General features: G+C 42.3%; 1 protein-coding gene across 4 annotated transcripts in view; it reads right to left on the reverse strand.

The window, feature by feature from the left end:
* The window catches only part of DBN1 (drebrin 1), a 47,691-nt gene that overhangs the window by 5,767 nt on the left and 18,807 nt on the right, over positions 1–23,117 (reverse strand). For 2 of the 4 annotated variants that reach the window (XM_058169257.1, XM_058169259.1), the window contains exons 2-10: positions 12,967–13,022; positions 12,624–12,736; positions 9,915–9,989; positions 8,971–9,117; positions 8,495–8,572; positions 7,756–7,907; positions 2,879–2,942; positions 2,570–2,629; positions 1,960–2,071 (exon numbers count right to left, since the gene is read on the reverse strand). In XM_058169257.1, the coding sequence (XP_058025240.1) occupies positions 1,960–2,071; positions 2,570–2,629; positions 2,879–2,942; positions 7,756–7,907; positions 8,495–8,572; positions 8,971–9,117; positions 9,915–9,989; positions 12,624–12,736; positions 12,967–13,022 (857 nt within the window). The remainder of the gene's footprint in view (positions 1–1,959; positions 2,072–2,569; positions 2,630–2,878; positions 2,943–7,755; positions 7,908–8,494; positions 8,573–8,970; positions 9,118–9,914; positions 9,990–12,623; positions 12,737–12,966; positions 13,023–23,117) is intronic. The other 2 variants (XM_058169258.1, XM_058169260.1) reach the window with 1 other exon arrangement.

Here is a 23,117-nt window from a genome sequence, read left to right on the forward strand (position 1 = left end):
TCTGTACTTGAAGTAACTATATCTGAGTCCCCAAAGAGTCAACCAAATAGACAATATGGAGGTCCAAAACGTTAAGGCATAATGTAGAAGATTTCAGAAAGTACGGCTTTTGACTTACTGCAGGTCGGGATAGAAGTGGTTGGCCAGCTCTTGAGGTCAACCCAAAAGGAGGCAGAATAAGTCACAGTAGAGGTGCAGCAAAGGATCATTAGATTAACAATGGCTGCCCTGAGCTGCCTACCTCTCGTTTCTTGCAGAAGCAGCTCAGGGGATTGTGACATGCATTAAGGCTATTGGCCATCCCAGATCATCAGTCTGACTTCAGTTTAGCTCCTCCTCTCAAAGACTGCATCTGCATCTCCTAAGCAGCAGATCTAGTTTGCTTGTGGAAAAGGATACTGGCCCTGCACTTCTTATCCCATTACAGCCTACAATGCACACATCCCACTGCCACCCCCATCACATTGTGAAAAACTGATTCTCCCAGAAGCCAAGATGGCCCCACCCACTGTCTCCAGAAAGCGACAAAGATCATTTTATTTGGTCATTGGAAATGTAAGTTAAGAGACCTCTCAGGAAACAACCACTGAATGAAACACTGCTGGTGACCTTCTACTGCTGCACCATAGAGAGTATTTTAACTTACTGCACCTGTGTATGGTTTGCCAATTGCACAGTTACGACAGCACTCCAGAGGGATAGCATCATTGCCCAGAGGATCATTGTTACCCTCTTCCCCCCTTGGAAGAGCTTTAGAGCTCCCGCTGCCGTAAGAAAGTTCAAATTTTCTTAAAGATCATCCTGGATGCCCTTTTTTTGAACTATTACCATCTGGCAGGTGGTACAGGACAATAAAAACAAGGATGAGTAGGCTGAAAAAACAGCTTCTATCCCAGAGCAGTAACTATATTGAATTCTATTGTATAGTGCAATCTTAATTCAATATCAGGGGTTTTCAATTCAATTGTATAGAACGTGAAGGATGTATGTTTTTGTTTTATTTTTTATGTATTATGTACACTGAAGATGGCATTTAATTTAATTTGAACGAGGTGCAATGACAATAAAGTAAGCTAAACTAAACTAAGTGCCTTTTGAATAGTTTGCTAAACAATTTGATTTTCATTGTACAAGGACAGTGATATGAACTTAGATTTTATTTGATCTTATATATTATGGTTTTGGGACCACCTGGAATCTGGTGATAGAAGCAGTATTTACATATTAGACTAAATAAAGCAACGCTTTTCATCCCTCATCATGCTTCCCATACTATCCGTGACCGAAAGTGCAAATGCTTTGCAACATTAATATGTAGTGCCTCTGAACAGAAGAAACTGAGCAAATAGGTTTAAAAAATATTGTGACATTATAATATAAACTCTTCCCCTTGCACACTGGGTGCAATATAGTGATGTATTGTGATGTCAAACACATATTTTGTCATTCTGGGGTCACTTTGGTTAGGAATAGAGGCCTATGCATGTTCACATTCCAAATTTCAAAATCAATGCACATACATATTGAATTCTATGGAATGACTGGATTCAATCATATTCTGTGGGTGTGAGTTTCAAAACCTGTTTATATGTTAGATGGAATGGTGTCCTTCTATTTGTATTAGACAGTACCCTGTTTTCTTAAAGTTAGCTTTGTTATAAGGTGCTGGCTTAATGTCCCTTTCCTGTATCAAACAATACAACCACCAGCCAGCCTGTCTTTTTCTGCCACAATTGTTCTATGCCTAGATTCTCCCAGTGGCAGAAGTTGCCAAGGTCTCTGGATATTCAATGCGCTTTAAGCATCAGTGCATTTTCTCACTTTCAAAGGCAAAGTTCACCTAAGTGTTGACAATAAACCCCCAAACCCTCATTGCCATGTTTCTACAGTTATGAAAGCCACTCTTGCATTTTTGCTTTCTCTTTCCATCCAGAGCAGGAGACCTTGAAATCTGCCTACCTGTTCTGTTGAAGGGTGAGGGTGTCTCAGAGCTGGCTGAAGCCACTCGTTCTTGCTGCCGGAAGAACTCCCGAGGGTTCTCAGGCCGCTGAGCAATAATGGCAGCTGCCTCCTAGCAGGAAGCGAGGGGAAGGGGAGAGAGACAAGGGTCAAGCACGGCACAGCCCTTCAGATACCCGCTGCCTTAAATACAGACTGAACTCTCTGCCCCATCCTTTCCATGCAGTAGCCAGGTCAAGAGTGACAAAAGTAGACACGTGCCACGCATATGCAATGTGCCCCCATGCCCCTCCAGCAGGAACAATGGCACGGAGTGACATCAAGAGCAACAGCACGACAAACTGGCTTCCAGCGAAATGAATACAAAGCACACTCACACACACACGTTGCTTCCCCCAAGATAAAACTCAGGCCCAACCCTGCTGCTTAAGCACAGACTCCATTCACCGACATACGACTCCAGCTAGATCACAGCCATCAGACTGAAGCCTACCTTTCCCTGCTGAACCTTTGCACACAATGCCACAACCTCATGCAGCAGTACCCTAGTAGGGTGCAAGGGGAGTCTTTTGCCTAGACAATGCATGCTGTGCCCCGGGGCCGCACTCACCTCCACCTCCGACTCAGACTTTTTGGGCTGCTGCCTGTCTTCATCGTCCTCCTGCTCCCCCTAGGGAGAGAGGTCAGCGTCAGCCCCAGGGCACCTCAACCACACCAAAAAGCCCTACTTATGCCCTGACCTAGCATCAAGCTGGAGCAAGGGAGAGCCCTTGGGAAGAACGTCCTCTCCCTGGCTGCAGAATCAGTCCCCAAAGTCCCCAGCCAGCCTTGGTGCTCCATTCTTCCTCCTGCCAAGATCCTGGGGGAAGCCGGCTGCACAACTAGGCAACCTTCCCCCAGCTCCTGAAGCTTCACTTACAAAGATGGATTGCTCCTTCAATCGCTGCTTGGCTTCTTCTGCTTCCAGGGTCTGCTGCTTTCGCCTAGTGGTAAAGGAGAGATGGACATTTGCGACACTGACTCAAGAATCCTAGGCAGAGTTGACAGGCTATTTGAGTTTCCTAACATTAAATTTGATGTCCACAATTCAGCATTCTCATCCATCCAGAGACCATGGAGAGCATTTCATGCTCTGGGATTATTATTTTTTTTATCAAACCTGTTATTGCGTCTTTGTTCAGTGTTCATTAACAGGGCCAAATGTTTTCATTTGTCCATTCTAAAACTGGCTTTGCATCTCTGTTTTCTGGCAATAACCCTTTGCAGCTGAGGGAGGAGGCACAAATGTAATGATTTATTTGGCAGCAAGAATTAAAGGGGGCAATGGCGATCATGACGATGTCATCACCAAAGTGGATGGAGAATTTCCAGTCCATTTCCCCCTCCAAATTTGTGGAAACTCTGAGGATAGTTGGTTTGTAAAAATGTTTTATGTTCCTGCCAGAATTCAGCAGAAAATTTTACAGACTCTTATTCAGAGCTTAGAAATTATAAACATCCTTTAACCTGTGGATTGCTTATATCCATTTTACCATGAAAGATGCCAAGCGAAAAAACATTGCTGCCATATTATAGTCTAGGTTTAGTTCTAGGTTTAGAAAAATTGTTTTGCAAGAACATTATATTTCAATTCTCAATTTACCTTAATACCTTCTTTTAAAATTGTTGTTTGTCTGAATGTTGTTTCTGTGTATAGTATTACATTTTATAATTCAGACTATTATTTTGTTTTTTGAAAAGCAACTATGTTTCATATTTAGTGTTTGATTATGCCTGTTTGAAAGTTAATCAGTCTTCACTATTTCATGCAAATGGTGAAGGATTATTCTTTTAATTTAATTCTTCCTAAGCTTCAGATATAGCAATAGCAATAGCATTTAGACTTATATATTATTTCACAGTGCTTTACAGCTCTCTCTAAGCAGTTTACAGAGCCAACATATTTCCCCTAACAATCTGGCTCCTCATTTTACCAACCTCAGAAGGATGGAAGACTGAGTCAACCTTGAGCCAGTCAGGATTGAACTGCTGGCAGTTGGCAGAATCAGCCTGCAATACTGCATTCTAACCACTGCACCACCATGCTCTTAGATATATTAATCTATATTAAGCTACAGATAGTCTTTGAATTACAATCGTAATTGGCACTAGAATTTCTATTGATAAGCAAGGCATTTATTAGGTGATTTGTGCTTGATTTAACAACTTTTGCCACAGTTGCTAGGCAAATCATTGCAGTTGTTAAGTGAATCATGCAGTTATTAAGCAAATCTGGCTTCCCTCATTGATTTTGCTTGTTGGAAGTCAGCTGCAAAGGTCACAAATGGCAATCACATGACCCTGGCACATTGCAGCCACTGTAAATACACACCAGTTGCCAAGCATCTGAATTTCCATGATGTGACCATGGGAATGGTGCAACAGTTATAAGTGCGAGGATTGCAAGTCACTTTTTCAGTGCTGTTCTAAGTTCAGATGGTTAAACAATGGTTCTAAGTCAAGTACATGTATGAAGATCATCCCCTGGAATACAGACTCGGGTTGCGGTAAAGCAACCTCCATTAAAATTCCTCGACTTTCACCCATATGAACATAAACTTATTTGCTGCTGATACTTTTAAGTTTTAACTGATCATAAGCATATCTGCTTTGAAGTAAGACCTACAGAACTGAAGTTTGCAGTTTCCTGACATTGAGTGATTAGAAATGCCATTTTTGCATGTAGATAGAGTCTTGTAAGAGTGGCAAAAATGCTTTTGATTCCTGGGAAGTTGTGGAATGTGCACAATTTCTTACGTAACTAAATTCAAAACCACAAACCCTTATAGGATTCTTTGGTAGATGGTTCCTATTGCCTGCCTCCCACGGTAAAATTAAGCAGAGGGTACAAAATTTGTCTCTTTTTAACATCCCTTCTCTCTCATTTGTTAAAAGAGGGGCTACTTTAAACATAGGAATCAAAGGCAGAAGCACTGCATGAATCATTTGTAAATAACGGCTGTTATAATAATAAAAAAGACACTTCTCATATGAAAAATAAGCCATAGAACCTCTCCCCCAGCCCAATTAGCTCAGCCAGCTTTATAAACATTCAAATCTAATTTTGTTAAGTCATACCTTAACTAGGTATCTTAACTAGAACAATGTTTCCCAATCACCACGCTCCGTGGTGGCACAGTGGTTAGAGTGCAGTATTGCAGGCTAATGTTGCTGACTGCCAGAGGTTCAATCCTTACCAGGCTCAAGGTCGACTCAACCTTCCATCCTTTCAAGGTCAGTAAAATGAGGACCCAGATTGTTGGGGGCAATATACTGACTCTGTAAACTGCTTAGAGAGGGCTGGAAAGCACTGTGAAGTCGTATTGATATCTTAACAATTTTTTAAAATGTGGATTTCAACTTCCAGAATTCCCTGGCCACAATTCTTTGAAAGAATTGGTCCATACATCTTAAAGTTGCCAAGGCTGAGAAACACTGCTCAAGAAGAAAACTGGCAATACTTCTTGAGATCACTAGCCTCTTCTTCCCCATTGACCAGTTATCTAACAACCTGTGTGAGCTGAGTCTAGTAGCTCAACGCTGTTGGGAAGGTATGCTTTCTGCTGGCAGGGTTTGGCAGTGAGCTCTGTGCAAGTAGTCCTCATTTAGTGACTACATTTGGAACTGGCAATGCAGTCATTAAGGGAAGTGGTCACCAAGTAAAACCATGACTATGCTTACAATCTTACTACCGCTTTCCTTTGCTTTGCAGATCTGTGGAGATCATAAATGTGAGGATTGGTTGCAGTTACTTTATCCCTATCTTAACCGCGAACAGGTCCCAACCAAGGCAGTCACTAAATGAGAACTTCCATGCTTTTGTAGCCATTCTTTCTCTTTGGCAATTTTTTCCCCCAAAACACAATTGATAGGGTTTTGATAATCTTCCAACACAGCTGACTGACTTAGTGTAATGTGTCCATATGGGGATAAGTTTTGAGCTGAATGGAATCTCTTGGGGTTTATCTAACTGGAGTCAATTAACCACAGATGGTTCTTGCAACAAACCATATTTTCCCAACTGGCCCATTTAAGCGTATGAAAGGAATGGGACCACAGATAGCTTGTAACAAGTGGAAAGGTGGTTTTTTAAATCAACCAGATTGCTAGGATAACCCTGCATAGCTATCACAAACTACTGTATAAGTAGCATTTTATCGGTCTCTGTCATTGTCTATCTATCTGTATTTTAGCCTGCCCCAATCCTAATGGACCTTGAGCAGGGAATGGCAAAATAAAAACAATAATATATAAACACACAAGGCAATTAAAAACCATATACTCACAGGCACCCAAATCAACTAGGGTCCAAAATCAGTCTGAATAATATTACTTTAACTTGTTAATGAACTATAAGAAGCGTTGGGGCCACATGTAGTTTCAGGATAAGAGCATTCTGTGACATATTGTTTCCCACTGAGAATGTCACTCACGGAGGCACCTTGTCTATTAATAAAGGAGGGGGTCCCTCAGCAGACCCTCTGGGGACAATGGACTGCTGGACCATTTTGATTCTAGTGGGGACATTTCCTGATGCACCTCAGAGCAGCTTAATCAATCAAGCCACCAGTTAGGCCTTTTGGGCTTCCTATTAAAAATACACAGAGAGATTATGCTCTAGTCCAGGGGTCTCCAATCTTGGCAACTTTAAGCCTGGTGAACTTCAACTTCCAGAATCCCCCAGCCAGCTTTGCTTTGCTGGCTGGGGAATTCTGGAAGTTGTAGTCCGCCAGGCTTAAAGTTGCCAAGATTGGAGACCCCTGCTCTAGTCTAGTGCATATCCAACAGATTGCTGTAAGTACTCACTGCAGGGCACAATCAGAAAAAAAGGACCTGCTTTTTCTAGTTGTCATATGTTTCCAAGAGACCAAAGTGTGCCATAAAGTACAGTCTGAAAAATTATGTATGGACTGAGGAGGCTGAAATCCCCACTTTCAAAAACCAATTGTATCTTAGTCTAATCAGCCCACAGGCATGCTGGGAGAATGAATTCCTTGAAATGTTTTTTTTTATTATTATTATAATAAATAAAACATGTTATAGCTTACTCAACAATTCAATACACACACGGCAAAAGGCTAATCGGTTAGGGAATGAAACAAGTTTTCGTAAGCTATTCAAACCCCTTTTTGATGGGCAGCAGCACTTGAACCTGAGGCTTTCTGTTGTCAAAACGTAGCCTGTACCCTTGAATTCCTGTACGGCCTTTTCCCAGTACTGAAGAACCATGTAAGTATCTAGCTGCAGCATGTTCATTAAAATTAGATTGATGCAGGCAGAACATTGAGACACAACTTGGACACACTGAGGACAAGCCAAACAGAAGGAAAAGCAACTGGGCAAGCAATGAGACAAGACAATTTTTACTTCTAATATGAAAATGTGTCAAAGAAACATCCTTGTATTTCTACATAACATCAATGACACCTCCCAAAGAGAGGTAGAACTATAACTTCACCCTAGGAGAACAGCAATCTCTTCTCAAAGAAAATCAATCAGACCATGAAAAACATGACATAACCACGATTGGCAAAAAACAAAAACAAAAAAATAACAGGAGTATATCAAATTCTAAACCTAACACATCAAAGAATAATAGACAAAATTACAGCTGCTCATAAATGCCACTGTCTGTGGGAGGAAGCAGCTTTTGTCTCAGTTGGAGAATGCCATAGATCTGGCTATTGCTTCTCCCACTCACTATTACTACTACTATCAGCACCCCCACCCTCCTCCTCCTCCTAGTCCCTCCCTTGCCTATGCTCCTCGATCTGCTCTTCACGCTCCCGGTAGCGCTTCTCACGCTCCTCTTGCTCCTGCCTCTCCTGCTCCATGCGCTCTTGCTCAAAACGCAGCCGCTCGTCCAGGGCTTTCTTCCGCTCTTCTTCTTTGCGTAGCTCTTCCTCTTTCTGCAAAGGAGGAAACAGGGACGGTCAATTCCAACTCTACCCATAACATGCCTCCCATCACACAGTAGAGGTGATCAAAGGAAGACAGGACTGACAGTGTGTTTTGCGCAGGTCGACAGGCATATTGGCATCCACACATATGTGTGTCTCAGCATTAGCTATGTAGAACAGGGGTGTTGAACAAGACCCGCAGGTCATATTCAGCCTGTGATGTGGTCTGATCCGACCCGTGGGGCCGTCCTCAAAAATGTAAGGGGCCGGCCTGCGTTACTTCGGCCCAGTCTACCCAATGCAAAAAGGAAACATAAGGCCAATACAGCTTAGGCCGGTCTACCCAATGTGAAGAGGAAACATTGGGCCAGCGTGGCTTCAGCCTGGTCTACCCAATGCGAAGAGGAAACAGCAGTTTGGGTAATGGCATCAAGCTGGCCATGCCCATCCAGTTGGCCATGCCCAGTGAGTGGCGTCAAGCTGGCCATGCCCACCCAGTCAGTCATACCCACCCGGCCCCCCAAGGTCAACCACAGCCCTGATGCAGCCCTTAATGAAATTGAATTTGACACCCCTGATGTAGAAGGATGACCAACCTTAGCCTGCTCCCAGAACTGCTCCCGGTTGAGGCGTTTCATCTCCACAGCTGCATCCGTCTTCTGATAGACTGTGCCCTAGAATTCAGAAATCGGTCAGAGAAGGCTCATTGGGACATGTGTGCTTGCATTCTAGGTTTGCTGTCCCCCTTAAAAAGCAACCATCTGTCTTACTAGAATGCATGTCACTTTAATGGAATGATTTCTTCCATTGTGCATGATCAATTATAATTGCATGGGAATAACTGCCTAGACATTTCCCCAAATATATAACTTCCTCTGAAGGAACATGTAACAAAGATAAACCCCAAGAACTGTTGTTCTTCTGTATTGTCACTCTTAAAAATAAAGTGTTTTGTCCTTGAGACCCAGAAATAAGCTGGGATCCTGTTGTTTCTGTTCGTATCCCAACAGCAAAAAAAAAAAAGGAAGCTAATATGAGGCTGGCTGACTGAAGAGTGTAGAAGCAGCATTACCACAGGCTGGGCATTCTCATCCTCGCGCAGGCGAAGGCGGTGCAGCACTGGGCTGGCAATGCGTGCCAAGCCATTGGAGAGTCGCTGACCAATAGCTCCCGGGTCTATGTCTTCCACACTGCTAGCATTGACAATGACATCCACACCCTGTCAGAGGAAGCATTAAAATCACACAAAAGTATTCAGATCAGCTTTCCTGAGACAAGACGTGGCTACCCCAGACTCATCATGTGGAACTGGGCCCACTTTCAAATAGTTCATTATCAACACATTTTAGGGGAAGACCATCTTTAAATTATTGTTTATTACTTATCCTTCTTAGTCTTATTAGTACTTATGTACTAGGAGGTCTCTGTTGGGGTGTTCATGATAGGTAGGATTAAGGCAAGCTGTGATTGGGACCATACCTAACTTATTCATTCTTTACTTTCCCTCTTTTTTTCCTTCTTGACATCCTTATTTTTCTTGCATTCTTGTTTGTATCACTTTCTTTTCTTTGCAACCAACAACCTGCCCCATAAGAGACAGTGTGGAAAGACGTTTTTAAAGGCTGAAATTATGATACAAGTTACACGTATTTCTAGAGCAATAGGATGCCCTGTTCTAATACTGTATAGATATAAATATCATGCTTTTGTGGAGTCCAATATCATTACACTATATGTAAAATGGCTATTATCTCAACGTTTTGGATACAACAATTGTTGATTTATTCTATCTACATCCCATCTTTTCTCTAAGAGCTCAGAGCAGCTTATAGGAGATTATCTCCTAATTTTATTCTCACAGCAACAACGTGGCGAGATAGACTGAGCTGAGAGAGAGAGTGACCAGACCAATGTCATCCATATGGCTCTCCCCAGTCCGGGTCCAACTCTTGACCATTAGCCTGCTCCGCCTCTCATTTCCACCTGCATGTTCCATTCACATAACTTCTCACCTACCTGGAAGAACTCTGCAATTTTGGCCACGTGGCTAGCACAGGCACACTTGCGGGCATCAGCGACATCCTCTCCGACCTGCCAAAAGGGAAGGGAAAGGGAAGAATGATAGGGAAGATTAATGTTGAGAAATGTCGTTCAGTGCACTGAAAGTAGGAGGCATGTTCTTCACATGCACCCACAGGGTCTTCTCCAGAAAAATTAACAGAAACAAAGATGGCACCAGACCAGAAGAAAACCAGTAGAGTTCCTTAGGTTTCAGAAATGAAAGGTATTCCAGACATACATTTGGGACAGCAACAAGAGATGTGATACTTAGACAAAAGCCATATCATTCTGCTAGCAATGTAGAAAAGCAATGCCCCTCTCCTTCTGACCTCTCTTAAATTCTATGTCTGCCAGGGTGTTCCCCTCATTTGATGCGATCCTATTGCCCTCACCTTTAGTAAATATAATTTTCATTAAAAGGGAAGCAAAGCAAAGCATCATGCATACATTTCTAAGGATATGTCCCAAAGAGTCCCAAGGTGCTTTTTCAAAAGGCAACTGGGTGTTTTTTTCCCCCTGAAAGATCTTGTGCTTCTCATTAAAAAGCTTCTTTGGTTCTAACAGCAGCTTCTTGGATGAGAAACAAAACTTCCTCAAGGAAAAATGAAGTCCAGTTGACTTTTGAAAAAGCACTTTTGGGACAACCATAACCTGGATGACCGAGAATCTTCCATAGACAAACTCTAGAGACATTCTTAGAAAAAAAATTTTTTTAAATGGATGGCTGCAATCTAAAACATTATGTGAATGTTTGCCCACCCAGGGGAAAAAAGTTTTCAAGGATAAACAGAGAAGTGAGAGGAATGGGGAAGAACAATCTCACCATTTCTGTGACCGACACCGCCCCCCCCCATGACTATCATGAGAGCCATTTTGTGTTATAGTCTCCCACTTTTGAAATTCCAGATGTGCCCACCGGAACAAATAGGAGGTGGATCTCCATGGGGACTCTGGTAGCAACAACATCTGGAAAAAGGAAGCTGGAACTTACAGAGTCAACATAGCTTCTATTGTTTTATATTGAATCCTCTCATAGTGGAGGAGTGGTCAAGTTCTTCTTAGGGCATGTTGTTCATCCCCTTTTCACTTTCTAAATTAAGATAACAATTTTAACTCTTAATCAAAAAGCAAGGCATTTATAGGAAAGTCTGCTGCTCAGCAGGATCCAACCATGTGATATCCAGGAAAATGCCATCACCCCCAGGCAGTCAAACAGACATGGTTGCACTTCATAAATACACTCAGCTGTTTCCTTGCCATCTCAATTACTGCAAAACACCAAGGGATATCCTTTAAGTATATTCCTCAAACAGTTTTCTCTAGCCTGGCACCTTCAAATGTATTCCATATAACTCCCATCGTTTCCAAGCAGCACAGCTCTAGCTATTTTGGTTGGTGGTAATTATAGTTATAATCCAACACATCTGGAGGGTAATAATCTGGGAGAGGTAAATCCTTGAGAGTATGGACACAGCAGCAGGAAACTGGTATTCAGGATTCCTAGGCCTCTCCTGAATAACTGGAAAACAGCACTGCCTTCTTTGTAATTGCCAAGTATATTCCTACCAAGAAATCAATCACTTACTTTAAAAAATCTGCAAGCTATTTTCTCCCTGAAGAATATTGTATTTAAACATTTCCATTAGCCAAGGTCTGAGTTAAGTGCTGAAAATGTAGGTTAAAAACTAGGGAGTGATGAAGGGAGGAAAGGCAGTATGGTAATGTGAGAATGGGCGGTTTCTGGATGGTGAGGCAAGCAGTATAAATTTATGCTGTTTATTACCACAGTCATTCCATTAGAGGGCAATACTGTACAATCTACTGCGGTCAATGGAAGCCAGCAATATGTCTACTAAAAGTACCAGCTTTTCCTTCACTGTATTCCGCAGAGCCATCTTGGTATTTTCTTGAATAGGACAAAGCAGAGATGTTCTTACAAAGAGATCACCTTGTGTTGAAAAACTGTCATGTATGACTGGTCCAAAAGTTGGGAGAGACACCAACCTTCATCATAAGGATCGATTTCATGATATTAGAGGGCCACTTTCTATCTAAATTCTACCTAAATCTTAAGACTGTTGCGCTCAGATCTCAAAAGGACTCCTGTGGTGTAAGAACAGGAAGAGGAAAAAAAAAGGAAAAATGTAATTTTGTGAGGAGGAAATCATCACTCGGAAGTTCTTGAAAGGTAGCTAAGTCCACTCAAGAGCAAAAAACAGTATGTGGAGCTAAAAATGATTGTGTCCTTGTCCAATTTTTTTTACCATGAGGGAAACACATAACTGCTTGGTTCAGATCACGCTCATGTTTGAGTAAGGGTTAGGAAGAGGCCTCTTACTCCCAAGCCCCTTGGAAGAATGTATGCGCACACACTATTCTACCCAAACCAGATACGTGACTGTATTTACTAATTATTTTAAACAAAGATAGTGAGAGCAAGGATCAGGCCACTCAAGCCTTACCTATCGAGTATCAATCCAGATAGAAGTACTCAATCAAATGAGGGTGGGAGGAGGGAGAAGGAAGGGTATCTGGTTAGTATACATTTAAAATACAGCATAATTTGTTCTTCGAGGCTAGACAATTTTATATCACGCATATACATGAAACATCAGGAAACGAGAGTGAGCTATTCCCCAGAGAGGGTTTTTTTTTAGGCCTTACCCAATTAACGAGGACATATTTAGGCAGGGTGGCCTGCGGATCTTTGACACTGCAGAATCCGTACATCACCTTCTGGTTCTCAAAATGGCTAGACAGCTCTTGCAGGCCACCAGCTGGGGAGAGAAAGCAACACACTCATGGGACAAAGCAAGAGTCAGAGTCCTTCTGCTTTTCAGCTTATGATACACTTTATAAAATGAAATCTGTTTTCTCAGCCATCTGGGGAGATCCCTGTCACTCCCAAATTCAACCCCCAGTCTATGCATCTATGCTCTATGGAAGGGTGTGGAGACAAAAGCTGCTCGGGACTAAAGACAAAATAGCATTTGATGCCAATACTCACTTCCTGAGGCTGCCAGCTTCAGATTATCAGAGTCTTCTTCATAGGTATACAAAGCCCTGGAATTAAAAATAATAATAATGCAAACACGTTGGAACAGGAAAGCACAGGGTAGAAGTTTGACTATTCCTGCTCTCCCAAACCCCTGCACAAAGGAAAGCCGGAGTCACTACTAAGGAAAAGACAGTGTAATGGCTTATTATTACAGTAGTTCTGCACATGTTGATCCTTCGTTCTCCTGCTACAAAAACTGTGCATGACTTTAAAACACTTTGATTACTTGCAATAGAGACTTCTGTAGGCAGAAGTGAACCTCACCCTTCACAAGGATTAAATACATTTGGGATCCTTTTGCTTTCTAAAAAGTGAAAGATGTGACTCATAAAGTTGAGCTATGTGATGCTGAATTAATTTGTATGTTCTCTGCACAGAATGTGTGCCATACTGGCCTTGAAGAAAGGCTTATTTAAAATATATTGCTTTCTGTACAGAATTTCACTTCCCAAACAGCTGAAGTTTTTTTTACAATAGAATTATTAAAAGTATTATGATTGTATATTTTCATGAATTAATATCTGTTTCATCTGAAACACAGTCTGAGTTTTAGATTTATGGAGAGGAGGTTGTAAAAAGTGAAATCGGGGGAAATGAAATAAGGAAGTACAAGTATTCATGCAATCGTATTAAGAGGAATCCTGCACAAAACAATACTTATTGGGAAAACATAAATATAAGAAGAAGAAATGGATTGAGGGAAACATGGTGTGAAGAAGTAGGCAAGTTACTGTAGGAGGAGGGCCAAAAATTTGGTGCTGCTCCCCACTTCTAGCCCAAACACCTCAATCTGAAATCTAAGAAGTAAAATTGCTAGTGATCCTGGCCTTGAGTTACTAATGGTAGATGCCAGATTTACTTGTAATTTAATCATGTTCATCCACACTTTGATACCGGATATCCTAGTGGATCTGGTATGCATTATCAAAACCTTGTGGGGGAAGAGCAATGATGTCATCCTGAAATTCCCCCTAAATTTGAGTATTTCAGCAACCAACTCCAGGACTGGGTGGGGTTGTGATAATTATGAGAGACATCTTGTCTGTGGCCAAGGTTTCAATTCTGGGGAAATGGGACATGAGTGCCTATGTGTATGATTGAGCAACAGAGATAGGTTGGGGGATCCTATTAAATGTTCTGACTGCTATGCTACTGAATATGATGCTTTTTTAAACCTACCTATTAAGACTAGTTTGGAAATTGCCACATCTTGAGAGAAGCTCCAGAGAAGGCTCAGAAATTCCAAGACAACCATTAGGCATGTCCCACATAAATCTGTTCATACACATACCTAGTTTGTTTTCTCAGAGCAGTTAATGAGGTAGCGGGGATTTGATTGAAGCTTTTTATCACAATTAGATAACTCTCTGGGTCCAGATAAGATTGCCCAGGACCTCTGCAAAGCAGGTCTGTCTCAGCAGCCTAATGGATTCAGGTGGAGTCTAGAGGGTATTTGAGAATCTTCTTAGTGATCTTAGAGTACCCCATAGACTTTTGGATTCAGGAGGCAACTTTAATACTTAATATGTTTGCTCCCAAGTGGCCACTTCCCATTAACCAATTCTAGGGAGCTCTTTGGAAAATCTAGGAGAGGAAGCAGCAGTAACTATGCCTGGAATGCTGGTGGAGGAAAATGAAATGTGAATCCGACTGCGTAGGGGCATGAGCTTATGTTCAAGCCTACACATTAGCAGTAAGAGCAAGAAAGCATCAATCCTGTGCTGCTAATCTCGCTTTAGATGAATGTTCAATTCTTGCCAGGGGAAGGATGAGCAGGAAGAGCTGCCACCTGGCTTCTATGACTTGTTAGTCCAACATTTTGATAATAAAAGTCATTGCAGTCTGGATTCTCCATGAACAAAGGCAAAAATGATGGCTGGGATAAGGACTGCTTTCAGCCTACTGCAATAAAGTGGACAAGGTGCTGTCTAACAAGCTATCTGTGAGATTTAATCCATGCTTCTCTTAGATCCTTCAGTTTGCTTAACTTAATTTTATGTGCAGTGTGGGACACACACTAACTGGGAACAAGAAATAATCAGTCTCTAAGGGAGGGGATAATATCAGCAATCTTGAAGGAGGCAGCGGTATGCTGCCTTTTCAAGAGGCTTCCTTCATCCCAGCTCTTTCAGACAACTATTGTCTGGTCTTCAACCTTCCCTTTTTGAGGAAAGTTATAGAGAAGATGGTGAGGTATCAGTTAACAAACACCTTGAGGAAGCAGATTATTTAAATGGCTTTTAGTCTACATCTCCACCTTTCCACCTGTATACCTCAACTTCTGATTGGAGGTTCAGGAACCAAACAGCCTGCTGTTAAATCCAGCAAAACTGAGCTACTTTTTAGTCAGAAGAGCTTTCTATCAGCTTCAGGTGTAACTCTGACAGGGTTGTTCTAAACTCACAGTTTACTAGATGGATACGTAGAAGGCATGATCAGGAATTCATCACTTTTGTGCCAGTTGTACCCTACATGGAGTGGGTAGTTTTAGCAACAGTGACTTATTCTCTTATTAACACAACTGGACTACTGCATGGGGATGCCTTTAAAAATCACTCAGAAACTGTGTTTGTTGCAAAATGCAATGGTATACTTGCTGGCAAACGAGTATCACCATAGTTACGTGACATCCCTTAACACAGGGCCTGAACTGGCTATCAATTTGTTTCTAATTACAGATGGTTTTAGCTTATAAAGCCCTATATTGCTTGGTTTCAAAGTACCTCAGGAACATTTCCACCTACCAGATGTATTCTCCCTGACCAAATCTGGCCATTTTTTTTGCAATCCCTATTTTGGAACTCTTCTCTCTTCCCCTCAAGGGCAGAATAACACTTACACTGGTGGCTATTAGTGGAGGCTGAACATTTCCCAAGAACATTCAGGAAATGATGGCTTGGTATGCTCTTATAGTCTATATTGCTCAGGTGTTGTTGCTTGTATGTAATATTGTTTTATTCAGGTCAAATTCCAAGAGCCCATGCAAATTGCAATGGTATAGAAATTAAATACTGGTAAGCACGAAAATGGAGCATTTCTATTTTCAGAAGACAGAACTACGCTTCTGGATGAATTGTTACTTGATTCTAGATTTTTTGAATACTTACCTGAAATATTTGTGTTCCTCAGGGGTGTTACCTTCCCTACTGGTTCAGAAGTGCGTGCGCCGCCATCATCATGTCCTATTTTTGACCCTCTGTGCATGCGCAGAAGGCTTTTGCGCATGCACAGAGGGTTAAAACCAGGAAGTAACAACATCCAGGCTGCCGCCCCTACCAGTTCGCTGAACCACGTGCCACCAGCGCTACTGATTCACACGAGCCGGACAGAACCGGCAGGATTTCACCACTGGTGTTCCCGGACATCACCTTAAGTTTAACAATAGAATTACTGGGGAGGTAGAAGTGTTTTGTTTTTTAACAGTGCCTTTTTAAAATATTGTCATTTTAAATCTCAGATTTTTATGTTGAATTTGACTTCTCCTTAGTAAGAAACTAGAAGTATGTTGTATTAAGGTATTAAGGCAAAGAGTGAGTCTAGGCCCTCCTAAAAAAAACCCGAATACCAAACATCATTGGGTCCAGAATGTAATTCCTCAGGAGATCTCAAAATAGTTCAGATGTGAAATCACTTGTCTTCTAATAAGAGGGTGGAAAGCGCCTCCCACACGAATGTTGCAAAAAATTAATACAACCCAGCACCATCCACAAGCTCTCATTCCCTTAGGCAAGTTGATCAAAGCAGCACTGCAGCATTGTGTCTATGGAGATTCTCAGTCCTCCGGGTCATGGTTGTCCCAAAGGTGCTTTTTCCCCAGAGGATTTCCAGAAAAACTGCAGACTACAGGAACCATTTGTGTTTCGGTTTGAGATGCAAGACAGCACAGACTCGTCCCCATCAGCCTGTGCTCAACAGTGAAGGGACACAGGGCGGAAAACATCCTGCAGAAAGCAGAGCTCCAACTTCTCAATGAAAGAAAACCAGAAAGTCCAGTTGCCTCTTGAGGGGAAGGGAAAAAGCACCTTTGGGACAACTGCAGCATTGTGACAGAAGTCCTGCCCTTAAGTTCATGTGACCTTATGGTGTCTGTGGAAAAGACGGGGTGTCTTTCAACACGATGCTGCTTCTGTCACTCTAACTCACTTGCCCCCTGCAGAATATAACAGAAAATAAATGGAAAAATATCAACTGTATTTAAAATATGTTAATTTGAGAAATGTCAATTATTTTTTTTATTTTTTTTTATTTGAATTTATATCCCGCCCTTCTCCGAAGACTCAGGGCGGCTTACACTATGTCAAGCAATAGTCTTCATCCATTTGTATATTATATACAAAGTCAACTTATTGCCCCCAACAATCTGGCTCCTCATTTTACCTACCTTATAAAGGATGGAAGGCTGAGTCAACCTTGGGCCTGGTGGGACTAGAACCTGCAGTAATTGCAAGCAGCTGTGTTAATAACAGACTGTCTTAGTCTGTTGAGCCACCAGAGGCCCTTAAAAATTAAATCAAAATTAATGTTTGTCCTATTCCTGACCAATTTTTGGAGTATAGCTAGCCCCTGGCATGCCACTCAAAAATAGTCCTTAGTCTAAAACAATTCAGCACCCTTATATAACAAAAGCATCCCTAATATCATATTCTGTACCAGAAAACGTGAAAGTGGTTAAGATAATGTTACTTAAAAAAAAAAAGGATTTGGCGAGGAAACAATAAAAAGATGACCAGTTAGCTGTTTAGAGTGTGCCCTAAATAAACTGATGGAAAGTATCATTAATGATAATTTTCTATAAGACATATAGAAAGCCAAAGGAGGTGATTTCTACAAAAAATGCAATGGTGGTTATCTACTTGAAGGGTTTTAAGACAAGACTAGACACATTTCTTGAGATTAAAGCTATCAACACCTTCTATGATGGCTCTATTATTGGAAGCAACTACTAGTTACAGGAGAAATGACAGGAGATTTTTGTGTCATGCCTGTCTTATGGATCTCCCATACTCAAGTTTCTTGGCATTTTCCCCATCAGGGAAAAGCAAAATATAATCACGTATGTCAGTAAATTCCCCAAAGCATCTGGTTGGCCATTGTGGGGATAGCATTGTCTAGGCAGGCTTGGGACTAACTGAGGCGATCTCTTATTAGTTGTATCTTTAACTTTATATTGTCAAAATATTTCAGAGATCCCAGGTAGAATGACAGATTAATAATTGGCTGCAAAGCAAGGTGTCGACTGCTCAGCCTCGACAGAGAGTTACCTTCCTAACAGTTCCTGCAAAAATAATGATCATCACAAAATTGTGTTAAAAGAAAGCAATGATCATTTCTTATTTTAGAACATAGCTCATCTCAGAATTGTCCAGAGCATTTGGACAATTTGGGGGAGTTGGCCTGGCAGAGTGACGATTCAGAATCACTGCCGTGAGACGGGCAACTATATCAGACAACTGACTGATTGATTGATTGAGACAATCAGTCAGATGACCTGTTTGCCCACGTCCAATTCCAACTGCAATATGACAGGGCAAAGATGCCAAATTATAGCGCCTTCCGCCTGAGCAGGACTGCAGCTCCTATCAACCTGGAGCAGCAGAGCTACTGGAGGGCTGTGGGAGACTGGAATTAAAAAGCATAGGATTCAATTAGGGCCCCCAATGCAAGACACCTACTGCAAGGTAACCCAATTCTTTTTCTTCTCCGTGTAAATTGACAGCGTAAGTCATTTGCAAGGTCGTGAAGCGGAAGAGAGGATTTCCACTGAAACAGCAAATTAAGAACCAGAAACCGGATGCCATTAACGCCCTCCCTACCTGGTCTTAAAAACCCACACAGTTCTGGCGATGAAGGACAGGCCCATTAAGCGCAGGAGGGAGGAGGAGAGGGAGGGGAGAGAGCGTGGTGAAATTAAAACAGCAGCTGCATATTAATGAGCTATCGTGGTTTGTGTGAAGGGGCCTCCATGGAGACAGTCTCTAAGATACTGCCCTTTTTTCCATATCTACTGAGAGAAGCCTATTTGCCCACCATTGCTAGTCTTCCAGCTGGAATCCGGTCCAAATGCTTTTGCACTGCCTCCCAAACGCAGAGGGTTCTGTTCTCTTTCCCACCTCATCTGAAGGCCTCCTGTGAAGGAGGAGGAAGGAGCATAGAGAATTGGTCTAGGCTGCGTGGGTGGAGAGACTTAAATCTCAGCTTATCAAGGCAACCAGCATCTCTCTATCACCATGGCAACTACACTGCCATCCAGCGGGAGACAGTTCATATGATGAGAACAAGGTGATTTAGAGGGGAGTGGGGGATGAGAGACAGTTGGCTGTGTGCGGTTCCTGCCATGTGCAGAGCCACCATGGCATTACAAATTGAGAGGCACTTTCGCTTCTGTGTATTTAATGGCTAAAGTGAGAGTTTACTGAGTAAAGTCTCTTTCTGGATATCATTTTTGCTGTTTGCTGAATTGCTAATTTTTTTTCTACTGCACGCCTTCCAGCATAGACTATGTTCCATCTGCTCTCCAATTCTTGCTGCAAAGTCCTGGTAGAATTTAAAGAATTTAACATGGACTTCATCCTTCATAAAAACACTCGATTTACACAACCAGCTTTTTGGCAATGTGTCCATTGCTTTGATATCAGAACAGGAAATTTTACAAGATTCAAATTATCCTATTTTGGACACATTATGCAAAGAATTGACTCAGGGGAGAAGACTGGAAAGAAAGAGGAGATAGAAAATGACCAGCAGCAAGGTAGCAACAGAGATGATTAGGGGACTAGAGGTTAAATCATATGAAGATCAGTTGAAAGAATCGGGTATGTCCAGTTTAATGAAAAGAAGGACTAGGGGTCACATGACAGCAGTGTTCCAATATCTGAGGGGCTGCCACAAAGAAGGAAGGTTATCAATCTATTGTCCAAAGCATCTGAAGGCATGACGAAGCAATGGCGGGAACTAACCTAGAACTAAGGAGGAATTTCCTAACTCTGAGATCAATTAATAAATGGAACAGCTTGCTTCCAGAAGTTGTGGGTGCTCCAATATCAGAGGTTTTTCAGGAGTTGGACAGCCATTTGTTGGAAATGGTATAGGGCCGTGATGGCAAACCTATGGCACGTGTGCCCAAAGTGGCACACAGAGCCATGTTGCCTGGCAGGCGCAGCATCGCCCGTTCCTCTTCTGGGTCTTTTGTTTTCCAGCGTGAGCATGCACCTGGCCAGCTGACTGGCGCGTGCACATGCATGGCAGTAACCAGAAGACTTGTTAACCAGAGTACACCAAGAAGTACCTTATCCGGCGTGCGCATGCCCCCTGTACAGCTCCTCTTCCTAGTCGTCGCCCTGATGAGTGCCCCTGTCCACTCCCTTTCGGTACCGAGTGCCGAAAAGATTTGCCATCTGTTCTGTCCCCCTCCTCAGTCCGGGAGACACGAGCGATGACTTAATTAGCTGGCAACTATCAGCTCTGGCAGCAAACTAGCGAGCATCTGCCAAGTGTCTCTGTTATCTCTCTTGATGCCGATGAGTCAACCAGGAAACCAGGAACAAACAGTACTTTAGCTCTAGTTCTCTCCCTCTAAGCAGTTGATTTGCTCGCCACGAAGTGGTATAGCAGCCCTTGCTGCTTTTATATCCTGTGGGGTGTGGCTCCATGACTCAGCACTTCCTAGGCCTGCCCCACCCCTGCTTCTGTTTTTCCTGCCTCTCCTGCCTATGAAACCTAGGGTCCAGCCAGGCCTGATTGCCATCAGCCGGGTCTGGAGGCGTGGCCTGGGGGGGGAAGAGTCAGGGGACGGAGACCTCGTTATCTTCTCCACCTGGCCTGCCTCTGGCTCCTGGAACTGAGCCAGGGAAGCCAGTGCTCCCGAGATAAGTCCTGATGGCCCTTCCCCCTCACTTTCCGAGTCACTTTCTGGCAGGGGGCCCGGCTCGGGGGGGTACAGACATAACACCATCACTGGTATACGGTCTCCTGCTTGAGCAGGGGGTTGGACTAGAGGACCTCCAAGGTCCCTTCCAACTGTTATTCTGGTGTTCTAGTAGTGATAAGTGCACCACTGGAAGACCTGAAAGTAAGGTTATGGACCTATCATTATGGAGAATATATATATAGGTCAGGGCTATCAAACTCCTGGATGCATCACCCACTGGCCATGCCCACGGCCTGTTTAGTGAAGGGGGGAAAAGTCCCAATATGTCATGTGATGCTGCCATGTTGTGAGTTTGACACCCCTGATATAGATGATCATTAAGAGCTGACACCAACTTGATGGCACATAATAAATCAAAAAGGGCTGCCGTGTTTGATCAGGAAAAAAACTGGCTGACCGTTAGATAGCAGCAGAGAGATACAGATACTATAAATATTTACCCACTATCACCACTTACACTGGATCTTCCTGAAACTCTGCCTGAAATTCCACTAACATTTGCCAGCAGTTTGACTGACTCCAATTTATCAATCAGTTTGCCAAAGATGTTAGATTGCAAATGACACGTTTGGCAAAATGTGGTTGATCAATGAGCAATTTCCTATTTGTTGTAAGAGGGACATAGTGCTTTACCTGTACCCCTGGTTTTGAACCCCTATTTTCTTATTGCTGCAGCAGGCTCTATGCAGGCTCTGAGGGTGCCTGCTGGAATTATTTCTCCTTTGCTATAGTAACAATGGGGTTAGCAATTTATTTCCCAAGTAATGCTCAGGAAGATTTGCTATGACCTAAATTTGAGGAACCTAAATTGATTGGCCATTTCTTCGCTGACCTTAACCAAGAAACCTGTTATTTTAAGAGTCCAAATGTATATTTAAAAGGTAGTTAACCTTGTTTAAAAGTCATCTGTCTCCATCAGTGATGGCTGTTTATGGAATTTGACATGTGCTAAAAGCATCTATACTGAGAAACCACATATGCCTGCAGCGGTTTCAATCATGCAAAGCCATCAATGTTTCCTGGAATTATTTACGTTATTTTATTGCTATCTCTCTGCCTTCTATACAGCAAATAATTTGACAGGTCATCTCTATACTGAAAGCATTTCCATCAGCTGAAAGCTGGCAGCCTGTTGGTTCGTAGAATAGCATATTTTTATCCAAACATCCTGGAGTGACACTCAAAATATCTGAGTGTGATGTTAAACAGGGTATTGCATTCAGTTTATCAGAGGATTTTCTTTCAAGCAAGAAAGACAAAGAGATGATAGTGTCAGTTAAGCAGTGCTCAGTAGAGTTATAAAATTCAAAGGTTTACGGCTATAGATTGTCACCAACCTTCCCCAATCTGTTACTCTTCGAGTGTTGCCCTACTATAGGAGTACACACTTTCATCAGCTTGAGCACTGCACCATGTTGAGGGTTGCATTCCACAAATGGGAGAATCCAACACATATTTTGGGGGAGAGGGAGATTGCCAGTGATTTTGAGATGAAACGGGGGCTGTATGTCCCCCCCCCCGAAGACTTAAGATTTCAATTAGCCCCTTATAAGTCATGTTTGAAAAGAAAAGGCTGGAGAGGAAGGCGGTTGCAGTGATTCACATTTGGAGGGCACCAGACTGGGTATGGCTGCTTTATTTTAATATAAAAACTCCTAGGACAAACACTGAATATTTTTATCCCCAGTTTTAATGGGGGTTATTATCTTAATAATAGAGTATAGAGCACTTCAGGACTTATTTAAACAATCGAGTAATCGGTAAAACATAGCAGAGAGTTTGGAGATCCTTACCGAACAGAATTGGTAAATAGTGAATTAGTAAAGGGAAATAAATAATTTGCCCTTGGATATTGTGGATTCTTTCATCCATTAAGTAAAGTCCAATTCCTGATCTTTGGGTAAATATATTAGATTGTATACCTGGAACTCTTTCATATTAGCATTATAACAGCCAGTCAAAACCACATTATATTGAGATAGGATTGGTCAATGAGAATCACAGCTGGCCAGCAATCTGGATCTAGTCCTGCTTAGTCAAAATCCAACAAACATTTTGCACTCACTTTAGAGCTTTAAAAGACCCATGGCTAAAATGATATTATATTCTCCTAGATGCCAACTTAGCAGTTGGGTAAGGAAAAATAACCTTACCACATAGTAATCCTCAGAAT

Source organism: Ahaetulla prasina, chromosome 2, assembly GCF_028640845.1.
Source record: "Ahaetulla prasina isolate Xishuangbanna chromosome 2, ASM2864084v1, whole genome shotgun sequence".
NCBI lineage: Eukaryota > Metazoa > Chordata > Lepidosauria > Squamata > Colubridae > Ahaetulla > Ahaetulla prasina.